This window comes from Pithys albifrons, chromosome 2 (genome assembly GCF_047495875.1).
Source record: "Pithys albifrons albifrons isolate INPA30051 chromosome 2, PitAlb_v1, whole genome shotgun sequence".
NCBI lineage: Eukaryota > Metazoa > Chordata > Aves > Passeriformes > Thamnophilidae > Pithys > Pithys albifrons.
Window position 1 is genome coordinate 30440758 of NC_092459.1, and position 17158 is coordinate 30457915.

General features: G+C 39.2%; 1 protein-coding gene across 2 annotated transcripts in view; it reads left to right on the forward strand.

The window, feature by feature from the left end:
• The window catches only part of SENP6 (SUMO specific peptidase 6), a 74907-nt gene extending 68164 nt beyond the window's left edge, over positions 1-6743 (forward strand). For both annotated transcript variants that reach the window (XM_071548635.1, XM_071548636.1), the window contains 3 exons: positions 1482-1550; positions 1667-1817; positions 4127-6743. In XM_071548635.1, coding sequence (XP_071404736.1) covers positions 1482-1550; positions 1667-1817; positions 4127-4327 — 421 coding nt within the window. In that variant the 3' untranslated portion in view covers positions 4328-6743. The remainder of the gene's footprint in view (positions 1-1481; positions 1551-1666; positions 1818-4126) is intronic.
• Positions 6744-17158: the final 10415 nt, after the last annotated feature.

The following is a 17158-nucleotide window of genomic DNA, read 5'->3' on the forward strand; positions in this document are numbered from 1 at the left end:
TTTCATAATTTATTCATTTTTGTATTTCCTTCTTTGTGAATATAATTTTACTAGAAGGGTGAAGACTTCCACGGTGCATTCTTAGGATGCAGAACAAAATTACAGATTTTTAGATGATGTGGAATATATGACTACATACATTTTCATAAAGGAGTAAAGTCCGTCTGTGTTGTGAGTTTTAAGAATATTTATGAGCTTCTGATTATAGCTTGGCTAAATTTGTCCAATTTTAATACAGATTATCTACATAATACTTTCCAGCAGAGACAGTATTTTAATCCAAATGGGAAATTTCATAACATCGTTTACACTTAAGTATCAGAAGTCATTAAGGGCACTTAAATACTCTACTATTAGCATATTTTAAAATTACTTCCATATAAAATAGAAAATTACCTTGAAAAAGCTACCACTTCTCTCCCCTTTGAAGTACTAGATTATGTTTTTTTAAAGAGCATTACTTATATAAATAGCTTTCTTTTATCAGAAATTAAAACAAGTACAAGAAAACATCATTCAAGTGATTATGTGCTTATGCCTTAAAAAACTGCATAGAAGTAAATCAGTTTATAAATGCAAGCACACCTGTATATGCATGCATGCAAATATTTTGTCTGAATTTACTAGTTCGAAGCTTCTTTAAAGGATACCTTGTCTGAATATGTATGTGGTACTGTTAGAAAAGAAAATGCAGAGATTTGTGAAAATTAATCTGCATTTATTTATCCCTCAAAATACGTATTACATCTAGTGCCGAAATTCTGATCTCTGGTATGAGTTAGCTTTGCTGCATAAATCCAGCTGTCGCACATAAGGTGGCTGATACGATAGCATTGTTATGTTTGTGGCTTCTGAAAAGGGGGTGTCCTTTAGGTCAAGTGACAAGGTATCAGCATTTGTGGTGTGCAAGAGAGGATTTAAGCAGACTAGTTCTCTGGAAAATATTTGGTTATGGGTACATTATTTTTTTAAGTCTTTCAAATAGAGTAGGTGTGTGTTTAGTGTGTAAGTACCAGCTAGATTTCAGATTCAGGCTGGGATCACTTCTTGGAGACATTCATTCCTAGTATCATCTTAGATGCTATGGAGTGTCCCATCTGTCCTCCAGTTGCTGCTCCAGAAGGATGTATGTGGGCTCTGTGCCTTACTTTCTTGTCCCTCTCCAGAGAGACTTGTGCACCTAAAAGAGCATCAAACTACCTGAGAGTGTTTTAAGCAAATAATTTTTGCCAGTAACAAATTATTTTGGTCTGATAGTACTGTATTTTCTAAGTGCATTCCTAAGTATACTCTAGTATGTGAATAAATATAAAGGTAAGTTCCATTTAGCTATCCCTATTAGGGCATAAGAGCAAGCTGGCAGAACTTTGTAGTATTGATCTAGTTTTGTTATGGTCACTTCACAAACCCTTTCTGTGTACCACTGTGTTTTTCAAGCAGCTGTACTATACTGTGTACTTGAACAGTGTGTTCTCTCTTAGGCCCTGCATTTTGCTTATGGACTCACTGAGAGGCCCTTCCCGGTCAAATGTTGTGAAAACACTAAGGGAGTAAGTTTCATATCTGGTATTTGGGGCTTTTTTAATTTGGTTTGGTTTGGTGTTTTTTTCAACATTTTTCAAGGAATAAAAAAAAAGTTTTAAATTTGCATGCTCTTTTTTCTTAGGTACTTAGAAGTGGAATGGGAAGTCAGGAAAGGCAGCAAAAGAAGCTTTTCCAAAGATGTCATGAAAGGTTCCAACCCAAAAGTGCCACAACAGAACAACTTCAGTGATTGTGGGGTCTACATTCTGCAGTACGTGGAGAGCTTTTTTGAGGTATGTGTATTCTTGTAGCTATTTTTGTTTCCTGCAGCAATTAAACAGAAGCTGTGAAAATGAGTACAATTATAAAAGGCTGCTAGTGTAGCTCTTATACCTATTTCTGAGATTATGCATTATAAAGTAAATTATACATAACATACATAATAACTTTTGGAAAATAAACTAGTTATCCTTTTTAGTTGTGTACACATTTAAGAAATAGTAAGCCATGAAATTTTTTGAGACAATCTTAAGAAACTGCATTTAGAGTCTTGTGTTCTTATTGTGTGTACCCTTTAAAATACTCAAGTAGGAACTTGAGTTCAAAATCTAAACTAAAATGCAGAACAAAAAGCTTGTTCTTTTCCCCCCAAGAACTGTGGCTGAACAAAATCAGTAATGTGACATTCATAGAGGTTTTTTGGTTTCTTGTTGGTGGTTTTTTTTAACTTGCAAGAAACGGTGTAAGTGAAATCATTACAGCTAAATGCCAAATCTTGTTTCCATTGAAGGAATTCGTTCAGTGGTTACTTCAACTGACTTGGTGTTCAAGTTGCAGCTTCTTTCACAAGTGGAGGCACTAGCACCTTCTGGTCTAGGTTTGGAGGAGAAATGATGGTCAAATGAGATGTTGCCTGCATGGGACAGTAACTCTTTAGAATCCATAGTGCTTTAGAGCAGTGTTCCTAAACTCTCCAGTAGTTAACCCTTTCCTGGGAAATATGGCAGCTGCTTCTCCATTCCCCAACCCTCTCCTCATTCCTGCTTTACCAGTGGGTCTTTAAGAGCTTAGAACCACAGCTAAGTGCTTCCTATTTTGTACACTGGGGATATGAGGAGCAACCAGGTTTTATTAATCTTAGCCCATTGCTTCTCACAAATTAGTTGCTGAATGATGTCAGGCTGAACCCCTTGTCCTGCCTGGTCTGGCAGCGTGCAGCAGCTTTGCCTGCCAGGAGATAGGCACAGCACATAGAAGTGTCAGAGGGCAAATCATGGGATATTCTAAGAAGAAACTCTAGTGAGGAAGGAAAACCTGTGCTGGTTGCACAGTACCTGAGTGCCTTGAAGTTACTCAGACAACAATTTCAGCTGCTCTGTATTTGGAAACTACCCAAAGGCTCACTGTGCACCAGCTGTACAAACTTGATGGGGAGTATGCATAGGGATGCTTAATTTGATGTTTGCAGACTGTTTAAGGCGCGTCGTTTTCTTTACGGGTTTATTTTAAGTATCTTTAACAACAAGGGTTAAAATCGCGATGTTATTTTTTAAAACCAAGACCCACTTGGCAGCGTGGGTAGTGTAGTGAGGAGCACACCCATCAGCTGTCGCCACAGGTACAGCCCTCCGTGCCCAGCTTTGCCCTTCGGGGGCGGCTCTGGCCCCGTGCCCTGCCCAGTGCGTGGCCCTGTGTCCCGCGGGGGCTGTGGCCACCAGGGGCCGCCGTGGGACCACCAGGGGACCCCAAGCGGGGCCCGGCGGGCGCTGCACCCCCGGCACGGCTCAGAGCAGCGTCTGGCACTGACCAACATCGTCCTGTGCAGAATGTCACTAGATCTTTAAGGAGCAGCCTTGCTGGTGTTACCTCAGTGATGACTGTAATTCACCCTGAAATAACCCCGTTAAGGATGGAAACTGGAATATACAAAAGCAGGAATTTCTTTGAGAGAAAACAATGTTCTACAAACTGTCCTTTAGTTGGGTGGAATTGTTGAACAGTATCACTGAAGGGGCCTAGGTAATGTGTCATGATAATAATTCTCTTAATTATTTGATTGAATGATCTCTAGCAGAAGAACAGAATGTAAACATAAAAGCACTGGTGGTAGCCAGGGGCTTTATTTTTTAGGGTGAAATCTAAAACTGATTCTCCTAGTTGGTTGTGGTCCTAAAGGTTATTTATAAGAACAAGAATGTTTATTAATGGATTCCTAATCAGCTCTAGATTTTTATGTTAGTCCTTCTTAAAAAATGTCCTGTATCTTTACAGTAATTTTCTCTTTTTTATTTTTTTATTAGAGCAATTTTGCACATTTATGCAGTAAAAATACTTTGTCTAAGAGATGTAGCAGAAAGAGTAGATTGTTTGGGCTTTGTTAAAATCAGAACTGTGAATCTGGATGACAGTAGGGTAATGTACTGTAACATACTGAAACTTGATTGATTTTTATTATAATTGTACATGTAGAAAACACAGAAATTGTAGAAATTTTGTTCCATACTGATGGAATGAAGTGAGGAAGAATGTACTTTTACTCACTACAGTTTTCTTCAGTCTTTTATAACTCCGTACTTAATATCTAAATGACCTTTCTTTTCAGAATCCCATTTTGAGTTTTGAGCTACCAATGAATTTAACAGACTGGTTTCCACGCCCAAGAATGAAAACCAAAAGAGAAGAAATACGAAAATTAATCCTGAAGCTCCAGGAACAGCAGAACAAGGAAAAGAAGGGACAAAGAGACCCAAGTTCAATTTTGCAGGAAAAGACAGAGCAACTTACCAACAACAGCTCAGACTGAATGTTGTATCTGTTGCATGTTAACTCCACAATCAAAACTGAAACCTACATTTTTGTCTGCCCAGGCTAAAGATTTGGCATATTCTCTGCTCAGAGTTACTTGGGAATGTTTAATGCCTGTATAAATGTGTGTCATAAAATGAAAATGGTTTAATTCCCACCAAGATGTGTATTAAGTAAGTGAGTCTGTACATATGTTAATGAGGCCAACTTTTTCAGCATTTGTAATTACTTTTTTTCCACTTGATAGGGAGCTTTTGTTATGTATTTCTGTTAATAGAAGTTAAATAGCAAATTCTAAACATAAAGCAAATAAAGAAAATATAGGATAAAATGGTTACCTTTTTCTTTTTCAGTAAAGTTGTAATGTTACAGGCTTAAGTTAACACATAGGGAATGATTTGGTAGTGAGATAATTCATCTTTTGGCCCTGTTTAGTTGCCCTTTACAGGATTATTCTGCTTGCGCTACAGACAATATGGGTAAGTGTCTCAGTGTACCATGGCCTCAGAGAGGGTGATTCCCATCCTCCCAGTATCTAAGTGTAGGCAGTGTCATAGTTCATAGGACAGCTTCAGATTTGGGGTTTTAAAAGATATGCATTGCAATTACAGTTCCACCCTTGATTTAGTGAGATGGGCTGGGGAAAGAGGGAGAATGTTCTTTGACCAGAGGTGACTCTTCAAACAGTATTATAAAAGTGGTTTCAATGAAGTGATCTTGAGTCATTCTATTAAATCATATTTTGTGGATCCCAGTTGTTGTACAGGTGTATTTTGAGACTTTCTTCATTATAAAATTGTATTTTGGTAAGTGTACTTGGAATAGCAGATTGCCCATATTACATTTTCTATGTTACAATTCTGAATGTTACATTCATATGTGCTTTATCTAAGTAATGAACATTTAAAAAGAAAAAAGTGTATGATTACTATTTTTTGTAATATCCATGCAAAAAACCAAAATGCCAGTGTTCATTGCTTGGTTGTTCTTGGCTTTAGGTAGCATCAGACTAATGTTGGGATTTGTTTGGATATTTCCAGTTTATTTTGATTTTACAGCAATCTCAAATGCCATGGTTGCTTAAACTGCAAACGTAGCCTTTTATCCGTATTCTAGAAAGGCTCTGGCAGTCAGGTGAGGAAAGTAAAAGAGAAGGTTTGTGGAATGGTATGTTATCTTCAGTTTCCTACTAATGAAGATATCTTTGAAGGGAACCAGAAAGTGTCCCTTCCCAGGAAGGAATTTGTGTTAGAGAGGGATTTTCTATCCCTCCTTGCAGATAATATTTTCTCTCCTGATCTTTCCACTGGGAATGCCATTTACCGTTTTCTTCTCCCCAAGAGAAGCAGCAGAGAGTTCATTAGCTGAACTCTGTGTCCCTCGAGATTTATTTTTGTACACAACACCAAATATAACCAAGTACTTCATGGTCTCCATGAGTTACCATTCTTGCTAAATGCTGAAAACACGGCTGCTAATGCCATTACTTCCAGGGCATTCCTGCACAGAGGACTCTCTGTGACACCCTCTGTTTACAGATGTTCTCTCACCAAGGCAGAGTGGTTGCGCATAGAGCAATACAACTGCAGGCTGCTAATCTTTTGCACAGATAACCCATGGGATTGAGGAGAGTTGTTAATTCCCTCGTTTCTCTCTTGCATAAACCCTGGGCCCTGTGGAGAATATGTGAGCACCGCATACATGTGTTACGTCAGAGGTGACTCCTGCACAGGTTTCTCATTCAAAGTATTTGGGGGCAATCTTCTGGACTACAAATTAAATACGTAATGTGCACACCTCCAAGTTGTCTCCTCCTTCAAACTTACCCAATATTCTTGCCATTGTTGGGGAAAATCAGCGATAAAATAGTTCCAGGCTGTGGAACTGCAGGGCCTTGTGTGACTGGCTTTAGTGCAACTGACATATTGGAATAGTACTTTATACAAATACGAGTAAATCAGCAATGGCTTATAGAGAAGGAAGGAAAAAAATTCTCGAAAATAGAGGAGACACAATCACAAATAGAATGTATTCCTTCCCAGTTTAGTCTTTCCCAATGGTATATTATAGGGAATATATCCACATTTGATGAATTATAATAGTTTTCATTTTTCTAACGTTTGTGATGCAGGTTCATATTTTGATGCTGTAGAACTATTTGATTGTCTTGCTAGGAATGGCCTGGTGCTTCCTCCTTTTCTTTCCTCTTTCCTGTCTTCCCCTTCATCCTCCCTCCCTTCTTCCCCTTTTTCAAAGCTGTGAAGAAAGTGCTGGATTTACTATCTTTTAATGTTAAAGGTCTCAAGATCTTCAGTCACAGCAAGCTTCTATACATGTTAAATACAGGAAACTTATTTTTTTAATAAAATGTGACGTTAATAGAAAAAACCTACAGAATTAAGAATGAGTTATTTAAAACCTTTCTGACTTGGTTTAACAAGCTCACTAGTGCATGTGCCTGGTGTTTGTTCTTAACATAATGGTGGGCAATGCTACAGTGTTTTGCAATCTAACAAGTTTTACCAGTGCGTTTTCTGAATCAGATTTATTCAGTGGAAGTTAGTGGGGTGGGGGCTAGATATGTTTAGTTAATAATTATATGACAATACACGCACTCTTATGGAAAGTATATGTTGCATGTTCCTTTAGAAGATTAAGGATTACAAATGGTTTAAGAGCAGCCTGACTGCATTCTGCAGTATAAGGTATCAGGTGGCCACCTAATTAAATGTATCTGTTTGTATTGTTTTTCATGGTGGGTAGAATAACAGTTAGGAATTCTTACTAAAGTTTTAGATTACTTAGCATTAAAAATGCATGTACTTCTGGTGCACATTTGCAGGATAGCTGCAAAAACAGAAGAGACATCTAAGTAATCCCTGGAGACATTTCTATTTTTCCTGCTTAAGAAACTGAACACACTCAAACCGAAGAACTGTGTTGTTGATTTCTGAAGTTGCGTTGTTCTCTTGGAGGAATGTAACTTCCAAAGCACCCAGTAAAGAAAGAGTGAAAAATCAAGCAAACTTTACACCAAGATAAGGAAACCATGCTGTTGGTTTGATTTTTTTTTAATTTGTCTTTCATAGCAAATAAGTAGAACATGTATGATTTTTAATTCCCACTAACATAGTACCTCTGGAAACTGGAGTGAACTACTAGACTTCTCTTATAAACAAACTGCAGCAGTTTTCTTAGTTTAGCAATCCACTGTAATTTTTTCCCCTCAGATCTTTAAATAGAATGTAATTTCAGTCACTGGTTAAAGCTTATGTTGATAATGTGATGCTCATGTTTTATGTGCATGTGAACAGAGGTACCTATAAAGGTGCTCGTTCTTCGCAGTCCTGATTCTTGAGGCCACAATGATGAGAGGTACTGGAGTCTAGATAAAAGATTTTATTTTTATTTTGGTATAACACTTTTTAGAACAGTATTTCTTAAATGTTGCATACTCAGTGCCCATAAAGAACCTCTGTACACTGACTTGGGTTCACAAAGGTACTTCTGCCTAAGTCTTTTGACTTCCCATCTACTTCTGGAAATCAAAGGGGAGCTGATGTTACAAACCACAGCTTTAAAACAGTGAAGTAACAGCCATTTTACTTATCTTTCATCACCAAATTTTTAACCAATCCTTTCTGCTTAACTCAATTGTGTCGAGTCAGAGATGTAATGAAAGATGTTTTGTAGGCTCCAGTCTGGTTAAGGGAGGATAAAATCTGGAAAGTGGCTGTCCTCCCTATTGTGGTCTGTTTCTGACAGATTGGATTTTGCTTGCTTTTAACAAATTTGCATGTGGACTCATGCAACCCTATGGTTACTAAAGGAAACTGGGTAATGTATGCCATACCTTAGGGATTCCTTACTCAGTTGTGAGTGTAATTGCTAGCAGCAACCTAGATTCAAACAGCCAGGCTATTTCTTCACTAGATCTTTTTTTTTTTTTCTTCCTTATTTTTTTGTTGTGAGGCTCATATTTAATGGTCCTGGGGAAGCATAAGCAGTGCTATTTGTGATATGTGATGCTTAAAAATATACATCAGCTACATTCATACATGAATATATGTGAACAGAAGGTTATCTGGATTTCAAAGTATCGAAATTCTAGTAAACAAGACAGACTTGGCCTTGTGTGCTTTTTTTCCCCCCTCTTTTTCATCCCTCCTTATTTATTAGTTGTTAGCACTTATTATCTGTCTCTAGAGTTCTTTGGGGTATGACTTTACCAAAAAAAAATATTCCTTTTTTTACATGAAAGTTTCTTGTATTGTGAGGAAAAACAACTGCAGCAATGAGGCTGAATGTACTCCATAAGTAGATGGTTTATTTTAATAGAACAGTAAAATCTGCATAGTACGTGTGTCCATTTGCACAGTGTCATCATTTTAGACTGTAGTTACAAATTCCTTCTTCAGGACCAGATTCTCTTTTACTGCAAACTGACTGGATAAGGTTAATAGGAACCAGACTAGTTTGAATGAGATGAGTATTTTTTCCCCCATAAGCTGTGAAGAGTCCACTTAGGGGAAAAGCACTGTGCTCCAGCCAGCCTGAGCTTCCTGCGTGCAGAGTCTGTTTAGACTCTGGCCTTTAACACAGAAATTAAAACATGATAGATTTCCCCAGTGGCTAAACTTAGGGAAATTTATCAACTATTTACACAGAACCATCTTTTTGAACATATTTCTAACTTTAGGAACTTAGTTTACTTTTGAACATAGACTGATGCCAACTAAACGTGCTAAGTATAATTAAATATACCGATGCCACATCACAGCAGTAGCTGGCAAAACTAACATCGTGTTTCCCATATCTTTACATGTATGTAAGAAGTGCAGTGTTAGCCTGGACAGGGACATTAGCGTATATTGGACCAAACCTATGACATGAGTTACAGGAACTCTCAGGAAATACTTGGCTGGGAATTTAAAGCATTATGGTCTAAAGATCTAGGATCACAGAGTGGTTTTGGTTGGAAGGGACCTTAAAGGTCATATAGTTCCAACCCTCCTGCTGTGGGCAGGCACACCTCCCACTGGACCAGCTTGCTTAGAGCTCCATCCAACCTGGCCTTGATGAGTGCATTGTTTATGCAGCAGACTGAAACAGAGTAATTATTTTAGTTCTAGAGAACTTCATATGTGTAGCTTCAGGCCTGGAAATTTACATGATACTACACAATATATTCAGTAATATGCCAGGTAGTGTATTGGTTCTGTAATACAAGAAAATCAGACAGGCTAACCCCAAGAGAGCACTATTAAAAAAGCATGACACATTTCTCACAGAAAATGACACTAAATTGGACATAAGTTGTACTGGAATGCAAACAAATGGAATATATTTCTTACTTAAATGTTCCTCAGTTCTGAAACTTAAACTGCTTTGTAAACAATAGTGTAATAAGATCTGTCTGTGTAACAAAAGGGCAATAAAAGACCGTGAGAAGTTGCACAGCTTATTCCCATCTTACAGGATGCTGAAATTTCTAGACTTCAAACAAAATTTGTACTGCAAATGAATGTTTCGGCTCTAGACTCAAAAAGACATTTTTAAGCAAATGTCTGTAGTAATGTGTTGGATGGACAGCTTATGATACGTTATTTAATTAAAAAGAAATATAGTTTCCCCCCTCACCCCTCCATGAAGCCAGGCCAAAGTTTTGCAAAGCAGTGGTCACTGAACGAATTTATTAGTTCATTTTTTTGCTCTACACATTTACTGTACAGTTAATTTTTGTTAGATTTTCATTCTACTCTGTTAGTCTTTCATACATGGTTCATGAATTTGAATGCAACAGAGTTAGCCTGATTTCAGTATTTAATTTCATCCCCATGTCTTAGCTGTCTGTGTAAAGCAAGTAAGTTAGTTCTGAGAGTCAGTGGAGGTTCCCTTTTTCATAAGGACATCATTGAATTCAAGTGCTTTTATTTCAGATGTTAAATTTTTTCAGGCCACTTAGAAGCTAGACAGGGTGACCTTGGCTTCGCTCTTGTTCTGTCCACAATCAGAGTTGCTCGTGTTGCAAGTTGAGTGCTGAAGCTCAGGGAAGGATGTTAATAGCATTTTAGTTTAACTTAGCTAAGCTACTCTCAGCTGCTGAAATTCACACTCCAGCTCCTCTCACTTGTGAGCATTGAAATGTTAGCTTAGAAAGATGCTTGCTTGTTTACTTCGCTACTTGAGAGAAACCAATTTTGTGGTTAGGAGAACTGTTTGCCTAGACCGAAATTCTATTGACCCAAGATTAGGAGAAGCCATAATTGAAGTGAGTGTTTTATTCTTTACACAGTGGAGTGCTTTCTACAGTATTCATACAGAGCTATCACTTGATTTCCCAGGGTTTGCAAACTCTCACAAATCTGAACCTAAGCATCTAAAGTTGAGCACCTGAAAATAAGAACCTAGCTAATAACCACTGGAAAATATTTTTAAGCAACTTGCCTAATATTGGATAGTTTTCCTGTAGCAAGCAATGGGTCGTGTGTTCATGTCTGAAAACCAGTACTTAGATGCTTTAACAAAGTTAATTTTTTTTTCATTATCTTCTTATGGAACAACAGCAATCATATAGCTCATAGTTGTCTTTACTGGGAAATTTTAAGTTCCCTAAACACTGACTTTGCATTCATTGAGAGAAGTGGTATCTGAAGAAAACACCACATGTGATCGCATAGAAGTTTGTGCATGGAAGTGGACTAAATTAAGGCTTCTTGTGCAGCTCAAGAATTTTTGGATGCTTCCTACCTTTCTAGATTTGCATTTTGCACGGTTTAGTTTTTCTCACTTCCATTGTCAGTATATGATGGTCACTCATAGAGCTAATTCCACAATTCTAATTTTTGTTACTCTATAAACAGTCATAGTACGTTGAAATTTTCTAGCTTACTTAGATGAAAACATGAGAGAACTTCTGGTGGTTGTTACAGATTTTACCCAAGCACCACTTGTCCCTTGCTGTTTTCCCTCATTCCAAACCCCTGGTTCTGCACTGGTTCTTTGCCCAGTCTCTCTTGGCTCTACATCTGTCACTCTTTTATCCTGTCTCTAAGCTGAGTTCTTCAGTCTACATTCCATAAAAATGGACGCTGCTGTCCTTTTCCGCCATGACCCTGTGTTGGCAGCTTTATCAGCAGAGAGGCTGAGGATGTATGGGCTGGATGAGCAGATGCTGAGTTACAGCTGAGTATCCGGGCCTGAAGGGTGGTGATCCGTGGTACAATGGCCAGCTGGAGGCTGGTACCTGGTGGTGCATCCCAGGGATGAATACTCGCAGTACTGTTCAACATCTTCATTAACAATCTGGATGATCGGGTACAGGGTCCCCTCAGTGAGTTTGCAGGTGATACAAAGCTGGGAGGAGTGGCTGATACACTGATGGGCTGTACTTCCAGAGGGGACCTCAACAGACTGGAGGTATGGGCTGACAGGAGCCTTCAAAGGGAAGCCCAAAGTCCAGTTCCTGGTGGGGAACAATTGCAGGTACAAGGGCATGCTGGAGGCCAATTGATTGGTAAACAGCTTTGCAGAAAACAACCTGGGGGGCCTGGTGGACACGGAGTTGAATATCAACCAGCAATGTGCCCTTGCTGGAAACAAAGCACTGAATATCCTGGAGTGCACTGGGAAGAGTTACCAGGACATTGAAGGAGGTTCCCCCCTACTCAGCACTGGTCAGGCCATACCTGGAGTATTATATCCAGATCTGGGCTCTCCAGTACAAGAGGGACATGGTCATACTAGAGAGAGTCCGGTGAAGGGCCACAAAGGTGAATAAGTGACTGGACCATTCCTCCTGTGAGGAGAGGCTGACAGAGCTGGAAGTGTTTAACCTGGAGAACGGAAGAGTCAGATTGGAATCTCATCAGTGTGTATCAATATTGGAAGAGAAGACACAAGCAAGATGGAGCCAGGCTCTTCTCACTGGTGCTGTGACAGGACCATAGGCAATGGGCACAAACTGAAACACGGGAGGTTTGAGCATCAGGAAACACTTTTGTACTGTGAGAGTGACTGAGCACTGGCATGGGTTGCCCTGAGAGGCTGTGTCATTTGCATGAGACTGTGGAATTTGCATCTTGGAGACAGTCAAAAGCTGTCAGGACATGGTCCTGCACAGCTGGCTCCAGAGATCCCTGCTTGAGCAAGAGGTTGGACCAGATTACCTTCAGAGGTTGCTTCCAACCTCAGCCAATCTGTGATTCTGTGAGCTTGCTCTCAGTTCCAGTACTTACTGTGACAAACCTGTAGAGTGCAAGGGAGTGGCAAAGGAAATCCTGGGCAGCACTGCAATAGGAGTGCTGCAGTTCCAGGTGTGCTCTTCCAAGAATGAAGATACAGGGGTCAAGGCCAGCCCACAGCTAACACTGATCAGAAGTTCATAGCTTTGCTAAATTTGGTTGCATTGCAAGACTATTGGCAAAAGGCACCTCTCTCACATAAAACACAACGTGTTTGCCAAATTTAAATCTATGCTACAAGCTAGTGGGCAACTTTCTTGCAAAACTTAATCAGTGTCACTGTTCTTTAACAGTGTGAGCACAACCCTTTTAGCTACCATTCAATTTGCATCAAATACCTAATTTGGAAAATTTTACATTAGCAGTTGATGCTTATTGAAGGTATTATAAACAACTGAAAGACAGATACAGCAATTTTTTACGGCTGCTATTTTTCTGGAATAATTCAAGTATTCTTGCAATTCCTAGAACACTTTGTGAGCAGATAGGTGATTCAGATTATCAGCAGATTTAGTAACTGAGACAGAACTGGACAATTCGGCATTCTCTGGGTCAAATAAGCATGCCAAGAGAGAACGTCATGCTACAGTGGGTGTTTAACTTCTCAGTCAGTATTGCCTTATCTTGTACTAAAAGTTCTACCCACAAGGGGTTGAAGTGGCTGTGGAATCTAAGTGTGGGTGTAAAACCCAGAGCAAGGGCTGCTCACCAGCAGGAAAGCACTCAGGGTGAGGTTCAAGATAATCTAGCTAGTATACATAGGGGAAGGGTACAAGTTTAGTCTGTGCTTTCAGTAGCGTTCAAAGTGCATGTGTAACTGCACTGCAAAGGAATAGAGAGAGATGCTGAAACAATGTGCTGCTTTGGCAGCCTATTTTTCTGACAAAGTATTCTTTCATGCAGTAATCAGTGGTCCCCCAGGCAAGTTTGTTGAGCTGTTTGCCCAGATGGATAGCAACAACAGAGAGAGTGGACCAACATCTTTGAGAGTGGATTTATTCAACAAGCAATCTAAATGAAACTCTCTGTTCTGTATAATAACCCCATAGTGACATGGGAAGGCTAAACAGGAGGTGCCTGCAAACGTATTACAGAATTTCATTCCTGCCTTAGCAGCATTTGCAATCTTCCTTTTCAGCCTAGTGGCATGTTTCTTGTATAGTTTTTCTTGCTTGTTAAATCAATGTGAAGAGTAGGGGAGCTACAGCTGGACCCTTGTATTTTGTGAATTAGGTTATGGCCAGATGTTCTCTGGTCCCCGCCCAAATGGGTGTTGGAATTTCAAGGGGATTCCTCTTAAACTTTCTCAAGACTGGCTCAAAAACTAAAGCTAAAAATGCCTAAAATGAAATGTCTGAAATGGGATGGAAGAAAAGACCCCACAGTATGTTTTACAGGACACAATTGTTTAGGAACACACTAGATGAGCAGTGGCCTTTACGGAAAGATTTACAAATTAATTAATAACCTCACAGAATTCCCTAAAAAAGGATCCACTTTGCTAAGAAGTATGAGAAGCTCTCAGTGCCATGATCTGCTGAATCCATACTGAAGTTCATTTAACTGCAGATGAGTAGCCCCTGCTCCATGAAGGAAGGACAGCCCAGTGTGTGACATCTACCTATTTACTACAGGCTACTTTTGGTTTTTTCAGATGAGCCTGTGGTTATTTTATCAACAACAGCAGTTGATCACAGAGTGCATCAAAGGAAAGTGAAGAAGCAACAACTAAAAAGACCCAACCCTCTGGTATTTGCTATTGTGTGGTATCTGTGTGGCTTTTACTGGGTTCTCATTCCTACACCAGAGCTCCTCACTCTCCAGATGAAATATGCATGAGAGTGGGCCCATGATATCTTTATCAGAGAGGAGCTTCAGCAGAAACAAAAGAAAAGTCTTTCCCCAGAGACAAGGGGTGTATTTTACCAGGAATGGAATCCATCTGTCTTCAAATACTGGGATGACACCAGAAATATCTTCCAGCTACCCTGGGGTACTGTAATCTCATTTTCCTGTCCTCACCATTTGTGTTTATAGAATGAATCCCCTCACAAAAGTAAAACAAAAAGCAATGGACTTCAGTCAGAAGGATTACATGTTCTCAAGTCAGGGATTCCCCTTACTTCCTTTCATGCTAATATTTATGCAAGCTTAGTTCTCTAGGGCTACCCATAATTCAAAATAATCTATTTGCTTAATTGAATTATCCTTTAAGAAGAGGAAATTGAAAAACCCAGCCAGTCCAAGTGACTTAGTCCCAGTCAAAAACCAGATCTTTAGAAAGAGTCACACGTTGCTAGGGGTGAAAATGCAAAACCATCAACCTTTCTTAACTAGCACATCAAAGAGGAAAATACTCACCAATTGAAATGAAACAGGAAGACTTTAAATAGGAGCTCTTATCTTAAAACATAATGTCTACATTTTTTTTGCAACTTGTATGAAGCTGTTGAAATACAGAAGGCGTATGGAAAAGATAGAATATTAAAAAAATAGGTGTCAAAATAAATATTCACGTAAACTCTACTGGAAAGAGAGGAAAAAAGGATCATTTTACTACTGTGTGAATCAGAGTTGTGTATGTGCACATACCACTAAGTGAAAGGGAACAGATAAAGTAAGACTTACATTCTAATTTTCCAGTAAATAATTTACATGATAAGGAAATGGAATGGTGCTTATCTAGAGTAAGCCTGCTCGGAAAGAAACCAAAGGTTGATCCTGAAAGGAACGTGATCTACTACTGCCAAAATCCCAGCAAATTTTCTTGTTCTTTCTCTGTCTCTAAACATAAGCTGCTAAACCTTGAGCCAGCTAGAAATGTTCTTTTGCAAACATATGAGCAAGCTATTCTTTATCCAGACAAATAACAGATAAATTGTGTGGCAGCTACAATAGCCACATTTGCAAACTCTGCATGGGTAATTCCAAGACAGCTCTAACGCCTGTGAGTTTTGGTTTAGGTTTTTTTCAGAAATTGATTGCAAAAATACAAAAGCATTTTAGGAAGTATTTAAGTGCTAAACTAAAAGACACAACAGTTAGGAAACACAAAGAGTTGGTGCTGGCAAGCTGTGTGGCATTTTTACCTGACCACATTACACAGATACAGTATAATTACATCACATTCATATACATTTAGAGTATGCCAACAAAGCAGGTAAAGTAACTGAACTTCTGGCCTCATTAAGTCATTGGCTGTGACTTAAATTAGGGCCCATGGACATCCTTACACTCAGAACTTTATCCGTTACATGGGATGTGTAAAACAGTTGTAGCTACATATAATCCATGTGGAAATCCTGCTAATACCAACATGATTCAAACATAAGGTTTCTGTGTGGAGAGATGGATACAGCAAAGGCTTTGTAGTCAATGTCAAATCTGTAAACATGATACTAACCACTTGAGAACAACCATCTGAGGAGTGAAATTTCTACTCATGCAAGTATGAGAGCCTTTACCTTTTTATATTTATATTGAATGATCTGAATCTTGATCCACTGAATTATACATATGAAGTCATTTTTATTGAAATGTTAATATCCAGGACATTGTATGATATTCTTTGAAATTATAACATATATGATATCTTTTCAGGGTTTTCTGAGAAGTTACCCGAGGTCCTTTACCTGCTCATCCTTCCAAACTACCCTTCATCAGCTCTGACAAAATATGGTGATTCATACAATTAACACATATTTTTAATAAATATGTGGCAGCTTTAATGACAGAAGCTGTTTGCTATAATCCATAGCAATCTGGATCCATATTAAAATATTCAATTTGAATATCTGGGTGAACAAAGACACCTTGGACCTCTGGAATACTGTCAGTTCTCTGTGGCAGGGCTATAGCAGAAGCGCATGTTAATAGTCCTATTAAAATTGTACTGGTGATCTTTCTGCCTTTGAAATGCTTATGGGATTCCTGGTAGACCATCCAGAACATGGTGTTTGCACATTTAACACGATGCTAATATAGTTCTCGTTCCTCACAGCAGCCCCTGGTGTTCTGATGTGTACAGTCTGAGCCTGCCCCTGAGCGCCAGCTGTGCTGACAGACCACATCTGTGCCTTGCAGCTTGTGAATGGATGCTCCTCTCTGCTGTTCCCCCCCTGCTTGACACACTGACATGCGGGAGTAACGAGGTGATGATATAAAGGCACTCTGCTCCCCCTCCCAGCCTCAGACTGCATCTGTTCCTCACACAGCTGTTAAGCAAAATCTGTTTGATGGCTCCAACCCCTCTGCACTGTTCCTGGTGTTCTGGAAAGTCTTGGTTAGTCTGAAATTGCAACGAGTTGTCCAACTCAAAATGCTTCTTGTCTGTCTCCTTACATACAGGCAAGGGGTACAGTAAAACATGTTTTGCCTTGTTTTCTCTTTCCCCTTTCCCTCTGTCATTGCTTAGGTTGAAGTTCTTGCTCTCAGATTTCACTTGTGAGTTTTCCTGTATTTTCCCAGAAGATTTACAGAACAGACACTGCTGTGTCCTTGGTTATTTTTATATTTCCCAGGGAAAAAAAAAAAAAAAAAAGGGGAGAGAGTAAAGACATGCTCTTCCCAATGAGGGAGCAGCATGT